General features: G+C 40.5%; 1 protein-coding gene across 1 annotated transcript; it reads left to right on the plus strand.

Annotated features, from left to right (window-relative positions):
- LOC102793989 (protocadherin-16-like) lies at positions 1–19836 on the plus strand. Its single transcript, XM_087851810.1, has 7 exons — positions 1–1455; positions 2281–4611; positions 6065–8395; positions 10630–12369; positions 13771–15987; positions 17359–19779; positions 19828–19836. The coding sequence occupies exons 1-7, from the start codon at positions 1–3 to the stop codon at positions 19834–19836; spliced, it is 12504 nt and encodes a 4167-aa protein (XP_087707936.1).
- Positions 19837–23244: the final 3408 nt, after the last annotated feature.

A 23244-nucleotide genomic window follows, 5' to 3' on the forward strand; every position in this document is an offset into this window, starting at 1 on the left:
ATGCGTGTAGATGCTAAAGACGGATATGGTCTTACCTCAGACTCAAAAGTAATAATTGAGCTGTCAGATGTAAATGACAACCCACCTGGGATTAGTTTAAAATCACTATCTAACTCCATACCCGAGAACGCGTCACCTGGTACAGAGGTGGGAATCATTAACGTGCAGGACAAAGACTCTGAGAATAACGGACAGGTCCGCTGCTCCATCCAGCAGGGTGTCCCCTTTAAGTTGGTTCCTTCTATTAAAAACTATTATTCTCTGGTCACCACAGGACAACTGGACCGTGAACTAGTATCTGATTACAACATTACAATCACTGCCACTGACGAGGGCTCTCCACCTCTGTCCTCCTCTGAAAGTGTTCAGTTATCTGTAGCTGACATCAACGACAACCCACCTGTGTTTGACGAGCAGTCGTACAGCGCATATGTGAGTGAGAATAACAAACCTGGCTCCACTTTATGTTCCGTTAGTGCTCGAGACCCCGACTGGAGACAGAACGGTACAGTGGTTTATTCTCTGTTAGCTGGTGAGGTGAACGGTGCCCCGGTGTCCTCCTATCTGTCTGTGAACGGAGAAACGGGTGTGATCCATGCTGTGAGGTCGTTTGATTATGAACAGTTCAGGAGTTTTAAAGTCCACGTGATGGCCAGAGACAACGGTTCTCCTCCTCTCAGCAGCAACGTGACCGTGAGTGTGTTCATCTCAGATGTGAATGACAACTCTCCTCAGATCCTGTACCCGTCCCCAGAGGGCAACTCCTTCATGACCGAGCTGGTCCCCAAAGCTGCACACGGAGGGTCTCTGGTGTCCAAAGTGATCGCGGTGGACGCAGACTCCGGACAGAACGCCTGGCTGTCCTATCAAATAGTCAAATCCACTGATCCGGGACTTTTTACCATTGGTGTCCACAGCGGAGAGATCAGGACACTGCGGGACATTTCTGAATCTGACAGCATGAAACAGAACCTTGTAGTGGCAGTGAAAGATAACGGACAGCCCTCTCTGTCTGCCACCTGTTCCATGTATTTACTCATTTCTGATAACTTGGCTGAGGTGCCGGAACTGAAGGATCTGTCTTATAATGAGAGCAATTCCAAACTGACCTCTTATCTGATCATCGCGCTGGTGTCTGTGTCCACGTTTTTTCTGACTTTCATCATCATCATCCTGGGTTTGAGGTTTTGTCGCAGGAGAAAGCCCCGACTGTTATTTGATGGAGCAGTTGCCATCCCCAGCGGTTATCTCCCTCCTAATTACGCAGATGTTGATGGCACAGGAACTTTACGCAGTGCTTACAATTATGACGCGTACCTGACCACAGGTTCAAGAACCAGTGACTTTAAGTTTGTGACATCATACAATGACAACACCCTGCCTGCTGACCAGACTCTGAAGAAAAGTCCATCAGACTTTGCTGAAATGTTTGATAATCCAGATGAGTCTGTAGAGGTAGGACACTCTTTTTTTTTTCTTTTTTTTTTAAATAATCTAATTTAACGTTGCAGTGTATGCACTTCTTTCTTCTCAGTTTTTAAATCTTTTAGAGGTGTTGATTCATAGGAAGGCATTTTTTTAATCATCAAACAATAGACTAAAAAAATTATTATTCTTTTATTCTTCGTTAAAAATGTCTTTCACTCATTTTCTATGCCTTATGGTTAAACACCCTGTTTTTTCTTTTGCGGGACTTTAGATTCTCCAATAAATATTCGTCTTTTAAAAATATAGGACTAGTGTTATTTTAATGTGTTTTTAGAAAAGTCCATCATGTTGTTACTTTCAGAAAATTTAAATGAGGGAAGTATGCATGTCTTATCCTCACCCTTGAAGCGCTGTCTGTGGTGCTGAATGAAACTTTGTGCTTTTTTCTACTTTAACACAAAATCAAAGTCCAAACTTGCAGGAAAAATCGGTTTCTTTTGTGAATTGAAATTGGCAACAAAACGATTACGGTGGTCGTTGTGGCTGTAACTGTGGCATTTTATACTAGCTTTTAACATGTTTATTTGTAATATCTCAAATTAACTCACAGCGTCGCTGCTCACTAGCAGATATGAAGAGGTTCAATTCCCCACCCACTACCAACGAAGATATTAGTCTAAAACTAGAGCTACCATTGTTGTAGTCGCGGTATACGCTGTTTTCTTATCACTTTGTGTAACATTCCCAGCGGAAGGGGCATTTTTGTATTCGTGTCTTTTTTGGGTGAAAAAAATGGCCCTAAAAAGACATGCCTCACTCTGTTTTGTGTTCGGCTTTGCTCTGTTTTTCGAGATAACCGCTGCGGACCTCAGCTATTCTGCACCGGAGGAGATGAGACCGGGATCCATTGTTGGGAATATTGCCAAGGATCTCGGCCTGGAAGTAGCTAAATTGTTCACTCGTAAAGCCCGGATTGATACAGAGGAAAACTACCAGCATTACTGCGACATTGACCTCAAGACTGGAAATTTTGTCATCAGGGAGAAGATTGACAGGGAGGAGCTGTGCGGGGAGAGGCTTTCATGCATGCTTAAATTTGAATTAGTCGTGGAGAGCCCTTTGGAGCTGCACCGTATTTCACTGCTTATTCTGGATGTAAACGACAATTCACCAGTTTTCCCCAAAGATACAGTTAAGTTGGAAATAAGAGAATCAGCAGATAAAGGAGCTCGATACCGCGTCAATGAAGCACATGATGCAGATATTGGGCAGAACGCAGTCAAACAATACAGTTTACAAAAGAATGACCATTTTGTTTTATCTGTTCGAGAAGAAGCTGATGGGACTAAGAGCATCGAGCTGGTGCTAGATAAAGAGCTAGACCGCGAAAAGGAGAACGATTTAAATTTCATCCTGACTGCAGTCGATGGTGGAAATCCACAGAGGTCAGGAAGTGCCGTTATACACGTTACTGTGTTGGATGCTAACGATAACGCGCCAGTGTTTGACCAGGCCGTTTACAAAGCCAATCTACCTGAAAATTCAAATCTTAACACTTTAGTTGTAATTGTAAGCGCAACTGATGCAGATGAGGGAGTGAACGGAGAGGTGTCGTACGAATTTAATCGCATCACAGAAAGAGCTAAAAGGGTTTTTTCACTGGACAGTAAAACAGGAGAGATAAAAGTCACAGGAATGCTTGATTTTGAGACAAATTCAAAATATGAGATGCGTATAGAGGCCAAAGATGGTTATGGGCTTTCATCCGACGCTAAAGTAATGATCGATATCACCGATGTTAATGACAATACACCAGTAATATATATAAAGTCACTGATGAACCCCGCTGCAGAGAACGTGCCGCCTGGTACAGAGGTGGGCATCATTAACGTGCAGGACAGAGACTCTGAGAATAACGGACAGGTCCGCTGCTCCATCCAGCAGGGTGTCCCCTTTAAGTTGGTTCCTTCTATTAAAAACTATTATTCTCTGGTGACCACAGGACAACTGGACCGTGAACTAGTATCTGATTACAACATTACAATCACTGCCACTGACGAGGGCTCTCCACCTCTGTCCTCTTCTAAAAGTGTTCAGTTATCTGTAGCTGACATCAATGACAATGCACCTGTGTTTGAGGAACAGTCGTATAGCGCATATGTGAGTGAGAATAACAAACCTGGCTCCACTTTATGTTCCGTTAGTGCTCGAGACCCCGACTGGAGACAGAACGGTACAGTGGTTTATTCTCTGTTAGCTGGTGAGGTGAACGGTGCCCCGGTGTCCTCCTATCTGTCTGTGAACGGAGACACGGGTGTGATTCACGCTGTGAGGTCGTTTGATTATGAACAGTTCAGGAGCTTCAAAGTCCACGTAATGGCCAGAGACAACGGTTCTCCTCCTCTCAGCAGCAACGTGACCGTGAGTGTGTTCATCTCAGATGTGAATGACAACTCTCCTCAGATCCTGTACCCATCCCCGAAGGGCAACTCCTTCATGACCGAGCTGGTCCCCAAAGCGGCCCACGGAGGCTCTCTGGTGTCCAAAGTGATCGCGGTGGACGCAGACTCCGGACAGAACGCCTGGCTGTCCTATCATATAGTGAAATCCACTGATCCGGGACTTTTTACCATTGGTGTCCACAGCGGAGAGATCAGGACACTGCGGGACATTTCTGAATCTGACAGCATGAAACAGAACCTTGTAGTGGCAGTGAAAGATAACGGACAGCCCTCTCTGTCTGCCACCTGTTCCATGTATTTACTCATTTCTGATAACTTGGCTGAGGTGCCGGAACTGAAGGATCTGTCTTATAATGAGAGCAATTCCAAACTGACCTCTTATCTGATCATCGCGCTGGTGTCTGTGTCCACGTTTTTTCTGACTTTCATCATCATCATCCTGGGTTTGAGATTTTGTCGCAGGAGAAAGCCCAGACTGTTGTTTGACGGAGCAGTTGCCATCCCCAGCGGTTATCTCCCTCCTAATTACGCAGATGTTGATGGCACAGGAACTTTACGCAGCACTTACAATTATGACGCGTACCTGACCACAGGTTCTAGAACCAGTGACTTTAAGTTTGTGACATCATACAATGACAACACGCTGCCTGCTGACCAGACTCTGAAGAAAAGTCCATCAGACTTTGCTGATGTGTTTGATAATCCAGATGAGTCTGTAGAGGTAGGACACTGTTTTTAAATAATCTAATTTAACGTTGCAGTGTAATGTTATACACTTCTGCTACTTTCTTCTCAGTTTTTAAATCTTTTAGAGGTGTTGATTCATATGAAGGCATTCACTGGCACGCATTTTCTTGATATTCCTTTTTTTGGCACATCCCTTTTCAAGTGACTGATGTGCACGTTTTGTTTCTAAATGTCACTAGTTATGCAGTTATTTTACTGGCTTTTGCCATTTTAAAAAATATTAAATGATTTAAAAATATTTTACGATTATTACTTGTCTGCAACTTGTTGAATTATAATTTTAGTCATGTTTAACTGAAAATTGTTAGTCATCACAAATTGACATTCTGAAATACTGATTGGTCAATAACATTTATCAATTCAATTATCAGTTAATTCTCTGTAGGACAGTGTGCCTAATAAGTCCATTGCTTGCTGTTAGATGTGAAGTTCCACTTGTCAGTTTGATATTTTAAATGTAATTCGTGTAATCACGAGCTCGTTAAACTTGTACTTGTGCTACAGATGAAATTTTTAAAAAATAATTTTAGTACATTTATAGAAACTGTTGTTAAGTGGTGTTTACTAACTACGTTTAACACACGTCACATTTACTTAATTAATGGAAAAATAAACAAATTATCTCTCAAATTTCAAGAACACTTAGAATATTGACTAGTTTTGTCAGTGGAAATTGTGTGTCTGCTGCAAACGCCTATTAGATGTTGTATTTCCAGGCGTTTTTTAATCATCAAACAATAGACTAAATAAAAGTATTATTCTTTTATTCTTCATTAAAAATGTCGTTCACTCATTTTCTATGCCTTATGATTAAACACCCTGTTTTTTTCTTTTGCGGGACTTTAGATTCTCCAATAAATATTCGTTTTTTAAAAATATAGGACTAGTGTTATTTTAATGTGTTTTTAGAAAAGTCCATCATGTTGTTACTTTCAGAAAATTTAAATGAGGGAAGTATGCATGTCTTATCCTCACCCTTGAAGCGCTGTCTGTGGTGCTGAATGAAACTTTGTGCTTTTTTGTACTTTAACACAAAATCAAAGTCCAAACTTGCAGGAAAAATCGGTTTCTTTTGTGAATTGAAATTGGCAACAAAACGATTACGGTGGTCGTTGTGGCTGTAACTGTGGCATTTTATACTAGCTTTTAACATGTTTATTTGTAATATCTCAAATTAACTCACAGCGTCGCTGCTCACTAGCAGATATGAAGAGGTTCAATTCCCCACCCACTACCAACGAAGATATTAGTCTAAAACTAGAGCTACCATTGTTGTAGTCGCGGTATACGCTGTTTTCTTATCACTTTGTGTAATATTCCCAGCGGAAGGGGCATTTTTGTATTCGTGTCTTTTTTGGGTGAAAAAAATGGCCCTAAAAAGACATGCCTCACTCTGTTTTGTGTTCGGCTTTGCTCTGTTTTTCGAGATAACCGCTGCAGACCTCAGCTATTCTGCACCGGAGGAGATGAGACCGGGATCCATTGTTGGGAATATTGCCAAGGATCTCGGCCTGGAAGTAGCTAAATTGTTCACTCGTAAAGCCCGGATTGATACAGAGGAAAACTACCAGCATTACTGCGACATTGACCTGAAGACTGGAAATTTTGTCATCAGGGAGAAGATTGACAGGGAGGAGCTGTGCGGGGAGAGGCTTTCATGCATGCTTAAATTTGAATTAGTCGTGGAGAGCCCTTTGGAGCTGCACCGTATTTCACTGCTTATTCTGGATGTAAACGACAATTCACCAGTTTTCCCTAAAGATACAGTTAAGTTGGAAATAACAGAATCAGCAGATAAAGGAGCTCGATACCGCGTGAATGAAGCACATGATGCAGATATTGGGCAGAACGCAGTCAAACAATACAGTTTACAAAAGAATGACCATTTTGTTTTATCTGTTCGAGAAGATGCTGATGGGACTAAGAGCATCGAGCTGGTGCTAGATAAAGAGCTAGACCGCGAAAAGGAGAACGATTTAAATTTCATCCTGACTGCAGTCGATGGTGGGAATCCACAGAGGTCAGGAAGTGCCGTTATACACGTTACTGTGTTGGATGCTAACGATAACGCGCCAGTGTTTGACCAGGCCGTTTACAAAGCCAATCTACCTGAAAATTCAAATCTTAACACTTTAGTTGTAATTGTAAGCGCAACTGATGCAGATGAAGGAGTGAACGGAGAGGTGTCGTACGAATTTAATCGCATTACAGAAAGAGCTAAAAGGGTTTTTTCACTGGACAGTAAAACAGGAGAGATAAAAGTCACAGGAATGCTTGATTTTGAGACAAATTCAAAATATGAGATGCGTATAGAGGCCAAAGATGGTTATGGGCTTTCATCCGACGCTAAAGTAATGATCGATATCACCGATGTTAATGACAATGCACCAGTAATATATATAAAGTCATTAATGAACCCCGCTGCAGAGAACGTGCCGCCTGGTACAGAGGTGGGCATCATTAACGTGCAGGACAGAGACTCTGAGAATAACGGACAGGTCCGCTGCTCCATCCAGCAGGGTGTCCCCTTTAAGTTGGTTCCTTCTATTAAAAACTATTATTCTCTGGTGACCACAGGGAAACTGGACCGTGAACTTGTGTCTGATTATAACGTTACAATCACTGCCACTGACGAGGGCTCTCCACCTCTGTCCTCTTCTAAAAGTGTTCAGTTATCTGTAGCTGACATCAACGACAACCCACCTGTGTTTGAGGAACAGTCGTACAGCGCATATGTGAGTGAGAATAACAAACCGGGCTCCACTTTATGTTCCGTTAGTGCTCGAGACCCCGACTGGAGACAGAACGGTACAGTGGTTTATTCTCTGTTAGCTGGTGAGGTGAACGGTGCCCCGGTGTCCTCCTATCTGTCTGTGAACGGAGACACGGGTGTGATCCACGCTGTGAGGTCGTTTGATTATGAACAGTTCAGGAATTTTAAAGTCCACGTGATGGCCAGAGACAACGGTTCTCCTCCACTCAGCAGCAACGTGACCGTGAGTGTGTTCATCTCAGATGTGAATGACAACTCTCCTCAGATCCTGTATCCCTCCCCAGAGGGCAACTCCTTCATGACCGAGCTGGTCCCCAAAGCTGCACATGGAGGCTCTCTGGTGTCCAAAGTGATCGCGGTGGACGCAGACTCCGGACAGAACGCCTGGCTGTCCTATCATATTGTCAAATCCACTGATCCGGGACTTTTTACCATTGGTGTCCACAGCGGAGAGATCAGGACACTGCGGGACATTTCTGAATCTGACAGCATGAAACAGAACCTTGTAGTGGCAGTGAAAGATAACGGACAGCCCTCTCTGTCTGCCACCTGTTCCATGTTTTTACTTATTTCTGATAACTTGGCGGAGGTGCCAGAACTGAAGGATCTGTCTTATAATGAGAGCAATTCCAAACTGACCTCTTATCTGATCATCGCGCTGGTGTCTGTGTCCACGTTTTTTCTGACTTTCATCATCATCATCCTGGGTTTGAGATTTTGTCGCAGGAGAAAGCCCCGACTGTTATTTGACGGAGCAGTTGCCATCCCCAGCGGTTATCTCCCTCCTAATTACGCAGATGTTGATGGCACAGGAACTTTACGCAGCACTTACAATTATGATGCGTACCTGACCACAGGTTCTAGAACCAGTGACTTTAAGTTTGTGACATCATACAATGACAACACGCTGCCCGCTGATCAGACTCTGAAGAAAAGTCCATCAGATTTTCTCGAGTCGTTTGGGGAGTCGGATGACCCTCCCCAGGTAAGAAAAGACTGAAATAAGCTTCTTTTTGACAAACGTGTGATGTCAATCTCTACATGGTATTTGCCAATTTCGAGCAACCGTTAATTTCAGTTACCTTTTTTTTAATGCTATTATATCAAATGTTCTTAACTAACATTCATCAAAGGAAAAAAATTAGTTAACACCCCATTCATAATTAACTTCCCAGAACATATTGTCAGGTAATACTTAACGATTATTATTTTATTTTTAATCTTCTTATCTATCAGATCAGTTTTCTTTTAGGTGTTGTTGCTCCACTGGAATTATTTTACTGTTTTATCTAATAACTTAGTATGTTATGTGTCAATTAGAAACAGTTTAATTATATTGTTTTGTCTTCCTAATATTTTTCTTATTGAAAGATGAAAAAGTTTAACTGTCTACTTACTTTTTAGAACCCCATCCCTTCTTTAAGATGTTACTTTTTTTCCTTTCAGCAATGGATCATCTTCAGATTAATAATTATTGCACTCTCAGTAGATAATTATCTGAGTGATAACTCACTTTGAACACATACCGTAAGGCCATAAACAGACATAAGAAAAGGCAAAAGGATTCTCCTAGAAAGCTTTAGCTCATCTGTTTATGGAGAAATATTTAAAACAATAGTCATTGTGCTTTCAGAGGAGGATCATTGGTTAATACAAGTATATTGTGTTTCTTTTTTGGCAAGTCTGCTAAAATTTCCCTATAGCTACATGCATCCCTTGAATAGTTTGATTCCAAGTCAGTACAGTATTCCAAGTTTATTAAAGTTATGTTTTAACTGCGACCAACAGTAATGTGCATGCTCTTTGGACTAGAGGTGCTGCCATATGACTAGTGATTTGTTATTTTGACTTTTCTTCATTTAAAATGTTGTAACATACTGACAAAGACCGTATTTTTCTTTTATACAAACTGAGCGTAAGGACTTGTTTGAGTAGACTCTGTCCATGGTGCTGAACACATAGACGGCAACCATACGGAAAGTAGTTTGGAGACAAATTTTACATGCTGCTATTTTCATTAAAATTTACTTGCAGAGAAAATGTTAAGTTTAATCGCAGTTTAAGCTAAATAATACAATATTGCAATTTTGTAGATAAATGCTAAATACTGCGTTCACTGGCGTTAAAACAACGTTATATGTGTGCACTGCAACATTGTTTTACTTACTTCCATCACAGCACTTAACAGATTCTTTGATCCTAGCAGAAACTGTGGCTGTAGTTACTTGCTTTAATGAAATTAATACAATTTAATATATTAAGGTGCTTAATTGTGTTTATATGGGAAATAGTTGCATGACGTCATTAACCTGTCAATCTGGTATTTTACCAGATGTTCTGTCCGAAATGAACACATCGTGTCGCTGTCTACCAGATTACTTTGAAACATTGTAACGTCAACGCCATCGTCTCCACCCATTGTTCCTGCGCTTTGTGTTGGAAGGAACCATTGGATTGCAGTGCTGATTTCTGTATTTGGATTTGTTTAATTCACTCCATCGCAAACGCGTTCGAGAGCTGAACTAACTCCGTTGTATCTTTTCTTTGCTGGCGGATGTTTCTGTTTTTGTAATTATGGAATACGGTGGATTTTTAGAGCCTGGCCTGATTACCCTCTTTGTCGTCTGTATACTTGCGCTGCAATCCGTTTGTACTGAAGTAAGCTATTCTATCCAAGAGGAGCTGAAACCAGGAACTGTCTTTGGAAATATAGCTAAGGATCTCGGTTTGGATATTACTACATTGTCATCTCGCAAGGCCCGTGTTGACGCTGAAGGAGATAACGAACGATTTTGTGCCGTTAGTTTACAAACGGGAGATTTGAGCGTTGCCGAGCAGCTTGACAGAGAGAGTCTTTGTGGCACGAAACCGTCATGCATTTTAATCCAGGAACTTGTACTGGAGAATCCTTTAGAACTACATCGTATAAATCTACATGTTCAAGATATAAACGACAACTCTCCACAATTCAAAAGAAATTCCATTAAAATGGAAATAAGGGAGTCAGCAGAAAAGGGGACTCGTTTCCGAATAGAGGGCGCGCACGATGCGGATATAGGCAAAAATTCTGTTCAGAGGTACAGTCTACAAAAAAATGATAACTTTATTTTAATGGTTGATGCAAACAACGTCGAGCTTGTTCTTGAGCACAAACTCGACAGAGAAACACAGCAAGAGATTAATTTACCTCTCACGGCTGTTGATGGCGGTTCACCACAGAGATCAAGCACTGTTATGATACATGTTACCGTACTGGATGCTAATGATAATGCTCCAGTATTCAGCCAAGCCGTCTATAAAGCCAGCATACCCGAAAACTCTCCTCTTAATACTGTAGTGGTTAGAGTCAGCGCTACAGATGCTGATGAGGGAGTGAATGGCGAGGTGTCCTATGACTTTGGCCATGTGTCAGATATCGATGAAAAGGTGTTTTCTATTGATTTTAAAACTGGCGAAATCAGAGTAATTGGTACAACTGATTTTGAGAAAAAGAATGCATTTGAACTGCCAGTCATAGCCAATGACGGTCTGGGATTAAGTTCGTCTGCAAAAGTTTACATAGCGCTAACTGATGAAAATGATAACGCCCCTGTAGTTTATTTAAAATCACTGTCTAATCCCATACCCGAGAACGCGCCAACTGGTACAGAGGTGGGCATCATTAACGTGCAGGACAGAGATTCTGAGAATAACCGACAGGTCCGCTGCTCCATCCAGCAGGGTGTCCCCTTTAAGTTGGTTCCTTCTATTAAAAACTATTATTCTCTGGTGACCACAGGACAACTGGACCGTGAACTAGTGTCTGATTATAACATTACAATCACTGCCACTGACGAGGGCTCTCCACCTCTGTCCTCTTCTAAAAGTGTTCAGTTATCTGTAGCTGACATCAACGACAACCCACCAGTGTTTGAGGAACAGTCGTACAGCGCATATGTGAGTGAGAATAACAAACCTGGCTCCACTTTATGTTCCGTTAGTGCTCGAGACCCCGACTGGAGACAGAACGGTACAGTGGTTTATTCTCTGTTAGCTGGTGAGGTGAACGGTGCCCCGGTGTCCTCCTATCTGTCTGTGAACGGAGACACGGGTGTGATCCACGCTGTGAGGTCGTTTGATTATGAACAGTTCAGGAGTTTTAAAGTCCACGTGATGGCCAGAGACAACGGTTCTCCTCCTCTCAGCAGCAACGTGACCGTGAGTGTGTTCATCTCAGATGTGAATGACAACTCTCCTCAGATCCTGTACCCCTCCCCGGAGGGCAACTCCTTCATGACCGAGCTGGTCCCCAAAGCTGCACACGGAGGTTCTCTGGTGTCCAAAGTGATCGCGGTGGACGCGGACTCCGGACAGAACGCCTGGCTGTCCTATCAAATAGTCAAATCCACTGATCCAGGACTTTTTACCATTGGTGTCCACAGCGGAGAGATCAGGACACAGCGGGACATTTCTGAATCTGACAGCATGAAACAGAACCTTGTAGTGGCAGTGAAAGATAACGGACAGCCCTCTTTGTCTGCCACCTGTTCCATGTATTTACTTATTTCTGATAACTTGGCTGAGGTGCCAGAACTGAAGGATCTGTCTTATAATGAGAGCAATTCCAAACTGACCTCTTATCTGATCATCGCGCTGGTGTCTGTGTCCACGTTTTTTCTGACTTTCATCATCATCATCCTGGGTTTGAGGTTTTGTCGCAGGAGAAAGCCCAGACTGCTGTTTGACGGAGCAGTTGCCATCCCCAGCGGTTATCTCCCTCCTAATTACGCAGATGTTGATGGCACAGGAACTTTACGCAGCACTTACAATTATGACGCGTACCTGACCACAGGTTCTAGAACCAGTGACTTTAAGTTCGTGACATCATACAATGACAACACGCTGCCCGCTGATGAGACTCTGAAGAAAAGTCCATCAGATTTTCTCGAGGCTTTTGGGGAGTCTGACGACCCTCCACAGGTAAGAATACCACGTTGACGTCTTTACACTTAAGTCATTCAAAAAAAAATTCAACCCTTCTTCGGAAACACATCTTCGTTGTTATTTTCTTTTAATCAAATCAACTATTTTCATAAAACTTTTTTTTCATAGATGAAAATATTGTATAATACTGTACGCATGAACTTGAGTTTGTAAATCTCCGAATAACATCATTAACCGAGAATATTACTACAAATTCGTCGTTTTTGTTTTAATATCACTTTATGTCATTGCCATTATTTCAACTGAATGAATATATTAATTAATTAAGAAAAAAGAAACAAAAAAGTCACAGAGATAAACGATACGAAATCTTGCAGATTGAATACTGGATTTTTCACTGTGGATGTTCCTAAGGTTCAACTCTTAGTTTGGTAGAGCGAATACCTGTAAAGGTTTGCCTTCATACATCATAAAACTCCGTTCTGTTTGTTGTGTTTATTATTACAATTTTTTCTTGAATTTACTCACAGTCAAATATGTTGTGGTAATTATTCAACGAAATTATGCAGTTTGATTTACCCATTCGTTAAAAATAAATAAATAATTAATGAATTCAGCAAAACAAACAACAAAAAACGTTGCAGAATAATTTAATATAATAATGAGAAAAAAATATTTTTTTCCTTCATAATAGTTTCGACTTTTGTTACAGAGCTGAATTGGGTATTCAGCAACTCTTTCTTTTAGGCTGAATTTTTGCTTGGATGTTGTGTCAGGTTGACGCTTTCAGTTATGAGTTTTTACAGGTTTTTGCTCAATTACATTTATAAACAAGAAATACATGTTTGTAGCAACAGTATCATCCAATCTAGTACTACATTTTATTGCTAACGTACCGTGGGGTAGATGGTATTGAACAGATAAAACAGAACCGGATTAATCAATAGAAAGCGCCTTTTGTCGTCTGCCATTCTTCTCGGGATGAAGTCTCTTTCGATTAGCTAAGTTTCTTGCTTTTCGTCAACTTGAGGCTATTTTGTAATCCTTGTAGGATGCAGCGAGTGTCGCTGTCTACCAATCGAAAATTGTAAAACAGGCTACAGATGAGACAATCAAGCGTCTCCACCCACAGTGTTAAAGCTTATTGTTTGCCACTGCACTGTACTCCTTGAATTACTCACACATGAACACATGATTTTGTGTTTCTGAGGAATGCTGATCACCTCCTTCTTTTTCATTCAGTTTATTTTTTGAGTGATGGCATATTTCGTGTTTTTGGTGAACCTTGTCTGCACTTTCATGTGTTTTCTTCTGGCAGTAGAGCTGTGTTGTGGCGATGTGAGCTATTCTTTCCCCGAGGAAATGAAACAAGGATCGGTGATTGGAAACATAGCCAAGGACCTTGGGTTTCAAGTAAGCAGTCTTTCCGCTCGAAAGGCTCGGATTGCTCTCAAAGGAAACCGTAAACGTTACTGCGAGATAAACGTTGATGCTGGAGAACTGGTTGTTGGTGATCGGATTGATCGAGAGGAGCTATGTGGAGCTAAGGTTTCTTGCAATTTAAAATGTGAACTAGTACTGGAAGATCCACTCGAATCGCACCGGATATCTTTGCAAATTCAGGATGTAAATGACAATCCACCAGTTTTTGTTAAAGACGTCGTTAAATTGGATATTGGTGAATTAGCTCCGAAAGGTTCTCGCTACAGAATAAATGCAGCACGCGATGCAGACATAGGACAAAATGCTGTTCAGAATTACATTTTGCAAAGGAATAATTATTTTGCTCTGAACGTACTAACGAATGCCGTCGGCACAAAATACAGCGAGTTAGTTTTAGACAGAGAATTAGATCGCGAAGAGCAGCAAGATGTGGCTTTATTGCTGACAGCCGTCGATGGTGGTAATCCTCCGAAATCAGGCACAACAGTCATTAAAATCACCGTACTGGATGCTAATGATAACGCCCCAGTTTTCACTCATACAATCTATGAGGCTTCTCTTCCTGAAAACTCCCCTATAGATACAGTAGTTGCAACAGTGAGTGCTACAGATGCAGATGAAGGAGTTAATGGTGAAATAACATATGAATTCAGCGAAATAAGTGATATAGCAAAGGAAATATTTTCTTTAAATGAAAATACCGGAGAAATTATACTCGCAAGAAATGTTGATTATGAAGAAGAGTCGAAGTTTGAAATGCTAATTGAAGGGAAAGATGGTTATGGCCTTTCTACAGAAACAAAGGTTGTAATAGATATAACTGACGTCAATGATAACGCCCCAGTCATCCATATCAGTTCATTATCAAACCGCATACCCGAGAGCATATCATCGGGTGCAGAGGTGGGCATCATTCATGTGCAGGATGCAGACTCTGGGAAAAATCAACAGGTCCACTGCACCATCCAGCAGGGTGTCCCCTTTAAGTTGGTTCCTTCTATTAAAAACTATTATTCTCTGGTGACTACGGGACAACTGGACCGTGAACTAGTATCCGATTACAACATTACAATCACTGCCACTGACGAGGGCTCTCCACCTCTGTCCTCTTCTAAAAGTGTTCAGTTATCTGTAGCTGACATCAACGACAACCCACCAGAGTTTGAGGAGCAGTCGTACAGCGCATATGTGAGTGAGAATAACAAACCGGGCTCCACTTTATGTTCCGTTAGTGCTCGAGACCCCGACTGGAGACAGAACGGTACAGTGGTTTATTCTCTGTTAGCTGGTGAAGTGAACGGTGCCCCGGTGTCCTCCTATCTGTCTGTGAACGGAGACACGGGTGTGATCCACGCTGTGAGGTCGTTTGATTATGAACAGTTCAGGAGTTTTAAAGTCCACGTGATGGCCAGAGACAACGGTTCTCCTCCTCTCAGCAGCAACGTGACCGTGAGTGTGTTCATCTCAGATGTGAATGACAACTCTCCTCAGATCCTGTACCCCTCCCCGGAGGGCAACTCCTTCATGACCGAGCTGGTCCCCAAAGCTGCACACGGAGGCTCTCTGGTGTCCAAAGTGATCGCGGTGGACGCAGACTCCGGACAGAACGCCTGGCTGTCCTATCATATAGTCAAATCCACTGATCCGGGACTTTTTACTATTGGTGTCCACAGCGGAGAGATCAGGACACAGCGGGACATTTCTGAATCTGACAGCATGAAACAGAACCTTGTAGTGGCAGTGAAAGATAACGGACAGCCCTCTCTGTCTGCCACCTGTTCCATGTATTTACTCATTTCTGATAACTTGGCTGAGGTGCCAGAACTGAAGGATCTGTCTTACAATGAGAGCAATTCCAAACTGACCTCTTATCTGATCATCGCGCTGGTGTCTGTGTCCACGTTTTTTCTGACTTTCATCATCATCATCCTGGGTTTGAGGTTTTTTCGCAGGAGAAAGCCAAGATTATTGTTTGATGGAGCAGTTGCCATCCCCAGTGGTTATCTCCCTCCTAATTACGCAGATGTTGATGGCACAGGAACTTTACGCAGCGCTTACAATTATGACGCGTACCTGACCACAGGTTCAAGAACCAGTGACTTTAAGTTCGTGACATCATACAATGACAACACGCTGCCTGCTGACCAGACTCTGAAGAAAAGTCCATCAGACTTTTTTAAAACTATTGAAGATTCTTTGGACCCCCTGGAGGTAGGCTTTGTGCTTTTGAATCCGAATTAAGTCACTTGTTCGTGTTCTTCAGTGTTCAGCAAATTGATATCAATAGTGGTGAAAGTCTAAAACATTCCACTGTTAATATGCCAATTAATTTCTTTTTAAATAGGGCTGATACAGAAACAAAAAATAAAACATTTCTTAACTTTGAACTGGCCTTGAAACTTAACGGCCAGTCTCAAACTTTCAGTTATTCTTTTGTGTTTTTTAAAATAGGGAAAAAAATAAGAAAAAAAAATAAAAATGAAAAGCTTTATTAACCTTTGGGGATATGAGATAACATATCCATATAGTTTCTCTTGTGGCTTTTTGGTTTAGAATAATTAAAGACACCTTATATTTGCTCATTCAAGCGCTGTTTTGTCTTCTCAGTACTGTGTTTGAATGCCACATTTCTTGTTGAGTTGTCACTTAAATCTAGCAGTAAATATAGTATATATTTGAATTTCTTTCTAATAACTTGAGAAGTATTAGATTCGATTCACATCAAATTCATCTACAGCTGAATATATACAGCTTTAGTCCAAATAAATTGCAGTCAGCGTATTGATGTAGGCCTTGTAAAGTGAACAGTTCAATTTTTGTTTGTTTTTAATTTTGGTTGAACCGTTATATTCCCCTCCCTCGTGTAATTTTTCAGTGCTGTCACCAATGCCCATATTATCTCCCAGTGAGCATTTGGAATGCTACTGCTGTTGTTTTTATCATTCTGATTTCACCATAGTCGCAAATAAGACCGCTATTTTTGTTTTATTTTTATTTTTTTATCATTACGTTAATTTGTCAGTATTGGACTTCGTATGACAGTTTCTTCAAGCATGGCCCTGCTGCCACGCAGGCATTGATGTGTATCTGTCCATGTTGGTGATACACAAAAGAGGAGATTAACCTTCTCCTCTTTTGTTTTAACTACGTGCTTTCCAAACATGCCAACATTAGTATGTACAGCAGAAATCTCCTGTCTGAAGGTTATGTGCTCATAAAATAAAATAAAATAAAATAAAATAAAATAAAATAAAATAAAATAAAATAAAATAAAATAAAATAAAATAAAATAAAAATAAATGTGTTTGTAGGTCGGGATACGTTTCTTCTTTATCCTGAGAGGACTCTCATGATTTAATGCGTTTGCAATACTAATATTTCTCTCATAGCGTCGCTGTCCACCAACATACATAGTAGGGTCATATTTGTTATTCTGCACAGTGTAAACGTTTCTAGATCTTGACCGATTTTTCACAGACAAAAGCAGCGAGGTAGCAACGTTTCTAGTTGGAATTGCATACATAGTCCGAAGAGGATTCCGGTGACTGCTCATTTTTACTCCAAAAGGCTTGCCCTTGGCAGATTCCTTATCGATTTAAAAGGAAAATGGAAAACAAAGCATCTCCGGGGTTCTGGCTCGTGTTCTCGGGAGTATTTCTTCTGGCGCTGCAAACGGTTTGTGGAGATGTTGCTTATTCTTTTCCGGAAGAAGTTAAACGAGGCTCTGTTATAGAAAATATCGCAAAAGATATAGGAATTGAGGTGGGAAAACTGGCTACTCGAAAGGCTCGTATTGATGTTGACAGGAACAGCAAAGGGTATTTTGATATTAATAGGAGTACTGGAGATGTGATTGTTACCGAGAGGATTGACAGAGAGGGTCTTTGTGGCAAAAAATCTACTTGCATTTTAAAACAAGAGCTTGTTTTGGAGGAGCCTTTAGAGCTGCATCGCATTAGCTTCCACATTCAAGACATCAACGATAATTCACCGCAGTTTAAGAAGGATACCATCAAATTTGAAATAAGTGAATCTGCAGCTAAAGGAAGTCGCTATCGTTTAGATGAAGCCCATGATGCTGATATCGGACAAAACGCAATCCAGGGATATAGTATTGAAACAAATGAATATTTTCGATTGAATGTTATTGAAAAAGGTGGAGGAGGAAAATACGGCGAGTTAATTCTACAAAAAGAGTTGGATAGAGAACAAAAGAAAGAGCTAACGATTGAGCTTGTTGCAACTGATGGGGGCACGCCTCAGCGATCGGGTACTGCGGTTATTCATGTTAGCGTGCTGGATGCCAATGATAACGCACCAGTATTTAGTCAGGCCGTTTATGGAGCCAGTCTACTTGAAAACTCCCCGTTAGACATAGTTGTGATCACAGTAAGCGCGACTGACGCAGATGAAGGCGTCAACGGAGAAGTGACGTACGAATTTGATCACATTTCAGATGAAAGTTATAACGTGTTTTCTATTGATCAGAAGAGCGGTGAAGTTCGAGTAAGTGGGCCAATAGATTACGAGCACTTGTCGTCATACGAAATGCAAATTACTGCCAAGGACGGTCTCGGGTTGGTCTCATACTGTACCTTAATAATTGAAATTGCAGATGTCAATGACAACGCTCCCATAACAACTATTAAGTCCCTGAAAAGTCCTGTACCAGAAAATTCACCACCAGGTACAGAGGTAGGAATCGTTAACGTGCAGGACAGAGACTCTGAGAGTAACGGGCAGATCCGCTGCTCCCTCCAGCAGGGTGTCCCCTTTAAGCTGGTTCCGTCTATTAAAAACTATTATTCTCTGGTGACCACAGGGAAACTGGACCGCGAACTAGTGTCTGATTACAACATTACAATCACTGCCACTGACGAGGGCTCTCCACCTCTTTCCTCCTCTAAAAGTGTTCAGTTATCTCTAGCTGACATCAACGACAACCCACCTGTGTTTGAGGAACAGTCGTACAGCGCATATGTGAGTGAGAATAACAAACCGGGCTCCACTTTATCTTCCGTTAGTGCTCGAGACCCCGACTGGAGACAGAACGGTACAGTGGTTTATTCTCTGTTAGCTGGTGAGGTGAACGGTGCCCCGGTGTCCTCCTATCTGTCTGTGAACGGAGACACGGGTGTGATCCACGCTGTGAGGTCGTTTGATTATGAACAGTTCAGAAGTTTTAAAGTCCACGTGATGGCCAGAGACAACGGTTCTCCTCCTCTCAGCAGCAACGTGACCGTGAGTGTGTTCATCTCAGATGTGAATGACAACTCTCCTCAAATCCTGTACCCCTCCCCGGAGGGCAACTCCTTCATGACTGAGCTGGTCCCCAAAGCTGCACACGGAGGCTCTCTGGTGTCCAAAGTGATTGCAGTGGACGCAGACTCCGGACAGAACGCTTGGTTGTCCTATCATATAGTCAAATCCACAGATCCGGGACTTTTTACTATTGGTGTCCACAGCGGAGAGATCAGGACACAGCGGGACATTTCTGAATCTGACAGCATGAAACAGAACCTTGTAGTGGCAGTGAAAGATAACGGACAGCCCTCTCTGTCTGCCACCTGTTCCATGTATTTACTTATTTCTGATAACTTGGCGGAGGTGCCAGAACTGAAGGATATCTCTCATAATGAGAGCAATTCCAAACTGACTTCTTATCTGATCATCGCACTGGTGTCTGTGTCCACGTTTTTTCTGACTTTCATCATCATCATCCTGGGCTTGAGGTTTTGTCGCAGGAGAAAGCCCAGACTGTTGTTTGACGGAGCAGTTGCCATCCCCAGCGGTTATCTCCCTCCTAATTACGCAGATGTTGATGGCACAGGAACGTTACGCAGCACTTACAATTATGACGCGTACCTGACCACAGGTTCAAGAACCAGTGACTTTAAGTTTGTGACATCATACAATGACAACACGCTGCCCGCTGACCAGACTCTGAAGAAAAGTCCATCAGACTTTGCTGAAGCTTTTGGAGATTCGTTGGAGACTCTGGAGGTAGGAGGACATGTTTTTGAACTAGGCTCTTGTGTTCATGTCTTCCAGCCTTACTAATTCATATCAACTTTTTTCCACCATCAAACACCATATTCAATAGCCAGTTTAATGGGGTAGGCTTATACTGAAAACCTAACAGACTATGCTCCTGAAATGTTGCTTATAATTCAAAATCGACCATCTAAAACCCCTAAAGTGAGTTGTGTGTGTCTCTTAAAATCAAAAGAAAAATGTTAAGAGGACTATAAACTTTTCTGGGATATGCAATTATATTTTCCTACGCTTTGTGGCTTCTGGTTGGATTGTTTTATGCATAAGGACAATTACATTTTAGTTTAAGAGTATAAGATATGGTTTCTATAGATGTTTATAATGCATCATCGAGTAAATGTTATGCACACTTATCTAAATGCCTAACTACCTTTTCAGTGCTGGCTATGAACATCACACTGCTTGTTAAGTTGTCTGTTGAAATTACTACTGAATGTAAAATGGATTCAGAATTGCTTCATATGCACCTGAGACATGAGATTTGGTTGACTTTAGAGTTTGGATTTTTCATGTGTTACAACTGCAGACTGCTGACCAGACTCTGAGGAAAAGTCCATCAGAGTTTGTAAATTATTTGGTTGATAACGGGATTCCCTAAAAGTAGGGTCCTGTTATGTTTTTGTGATTGATGGCATATCTTTATGCTTCACTATCTTTATGTTTACTCTGAACTCTCTGACTTTATACAACCATTTATATGATCCTCTAGAATAGTGTTCTGGTATCATTTCATGGTGTTTATTAATCTGATGTTAATGTTTTGTTTATCCTCTCTGCTCAGAAAGTTAAGAAGTTATGAGACAAGTTCTTAATAATCATCTACATTAGAGTCTTATTTGCAAGAGCAGCTTTCAAATACATAGGAAAGAAATCATTCTTAAATGACTGAATATTTGATGTTGCAACATGTGTTTTTATAGCATAATATTCTTAATTACATTACTAGTACTGAGGTATTATTCCTATTCTTCACTATACTAAATCTATTTTCAAGGGTTAAGTTTTGTTAAGATTTCACAAATACAAGGTCTCTGTTGTTTTAAATAGGCTCCCCCTGTATTTATTTATTTGAAATCCACCCAGTTAAAAGCTATTTGTTCATGCTTTGATCATCTCTGAAGAAAAAAATAGCTCCTGATCCACAAAGTATGTTAGGTGTTGAGCTAGTTTTTAATTTCTTGTTTATATACGACATGTACATACAACAATAGCTATTTCAAAATAGTGCTATTGTCCTCATTGATTTAGTCTTATAACCTAACTCACCACGCAGTGGTCATATAATTGAATTGAATATTGTAGTTGCTTCAAAATTGCTTTCGAATCTTTTGTTTGCAGGCCACTGGCCGTCATGCTATACAAGTATTTTATTGCTATTAACTGCTCAAATGCTCACAATAAATGTTTAGGGGTAGTTTTTTTATGCCTTGCCAATTTAAAATCTTTATATGTCAAATTTAGCTTTTGATGATTACTCTGACATTCAGTATTAGCTTTTGTCACAGCAGGTGCATAAAAGTTCTGACCTCTGAGGGTACAACGAGTTGGAACTTTCAAAATTATGCCATTATCAGTGGTGTTACCTGACTTTGTGTAAAGTCTCAGTTTTCACCCAAATGACTAATCACTACAATGCAGATGAAACTGAACTGTCAGTGCCACTTTTTCCATAGTTTTATGCTACAAATAAAGTGCAACAATTGTATTCCTCTATATTTTTTATCTATTCTGTAACTTCTAACTAAGAGAACAAATTAAAAACAACAGATGCATAATTCCAGTATCAGCATGCAATACTTTAAGAATGCACAGTCTTGTCTGGAGGTTGGAGAACTATAAGACAATGCAAACTGCTAAATAATATAATTTCAAATCACATGCTGAAAGTTAATCCCTGTTGGAATTCTCAATAGCAGCTTTTCCTTTTCTACTCAGTGACCAACCCTGACATTCAGACCACTGAATAGCACTGGTGCTGTTAAATAATACTTTGATGTTGTGAAACATTTTTTTATACATATAAACTGGTAAGTTATGATGTTACACCAAATTCTTGCATAGGAAGGTTTTCATCATTAATAGCACAGGAAAAAAAAAAAACATACAAAAGACTTAACTCATTCCAGACCTGCAGATTTCACTATTTAATGCTTGGTGTTTTTACATTAGGTTATTACCAGACATTGAGTGAGACAATCTTTGTTTACTCAGAAAAGAAGATACTTTACTTATTACATGATACAGGATCTAATCTCTCTTGGTAATTTAAGATTTACAAAAAATAAGGATGTATTTCTCTAACTTGTTGGTCTTTTTCCTTTGTTGAATACACATGGCAACAGCTTTGGTTCATTCCTACCTGCTTGAATTTAGAAGTGGATTTAAGAGTTAATACCCTCACTAATCATGCACTTTATGCAAGATATTTGTTTCTCTAAGTTTTACCTTATTCTGATGGTGATAGTGGAAAGTCATTGTTCTTTTTTCAGATATTTTAGGTTGTTTGTTAAAGAAACTCAATGAAACAAGTTATATGGAATATCCTTGAGCTACTAAATTTGATTCTGCTGTATATTATCCAAGGGTATTGCATATAATATTTGTTTTTGACATTTTTGAATCAAATGTCTTATGTTTCTATACACAAAATTGATTTAAAAAATGTAATAAAATGCAGCATTGATTAAATAAGTAAAGCAGTTTACATTAGGGCAATAAATGTGGTTCCCTTTTATTAATTTCTCAGGAACTTATTTTATGTCTGATGTAGAAATGGATACTAGAGGTCTTCCTTGAAGTGTGCTTGAGAGATGGTCGATAATGAATATAGTATATTGCCACTATTCCTTAAGGTCATTCATTTTGGCTCATGTGCACACAAGTTGCTTTCTATAGATTTAGTAACAGCCCTTGCAGATGGATTAGTATCGGTTTGAATTTGTAAGCAACTATAGTTTTTACTTGTCTTTTGCAGGATTACACATGGATTTGTTTTAAATATGGTTTATTATTTCATTGAAAAGCGCAACACAGGTGGAAAAGAAAAAAAAAAATCAGTATGAATGACCAAATAACACCGAAGTCCCTAGATTGTCATTATTTATATTGATTAATAACGGCGTTATAACTCGAAGCTGGCCTCTTGTTTGGGTTTTCAGTGCTATAATTTAACGAAACTCTTGGTGTCACTGTGCACCAACAAAGACAGGAGGTCTCTATTCTTCATCCATTCTTTTCTGCCATTGCGAAGGCTTATTTTGGTGTAGCGTGTCTAGGTTAAGGACGTTACAAAAGGCAAACGCTGGGATTATTTAGAATATAACAATTTCTGTTTTTGATCACTTCCAAGGAATTTTCCAGGAAAGGATTAAACCTTGATCGATCATGGGATGTGCAGTATACGGAAGATTGGCT

The sequence above is a fragment of the Neolamprologus brichardi genome, chromosome 2 (genome assembly GCF_056152115.1).
Source record: "Neolamprologus brichardi isolate AB-2024 chromosome 2, ASM5615211v1, whole genome shotgun sequence".
NCBI classification, from domain to species: Eukaryota; Metazoa; Chordata; class Actinopteri; order Cichliformes; family Cichlidae; genus Neolamprologus; species Neolamprologus brichardi.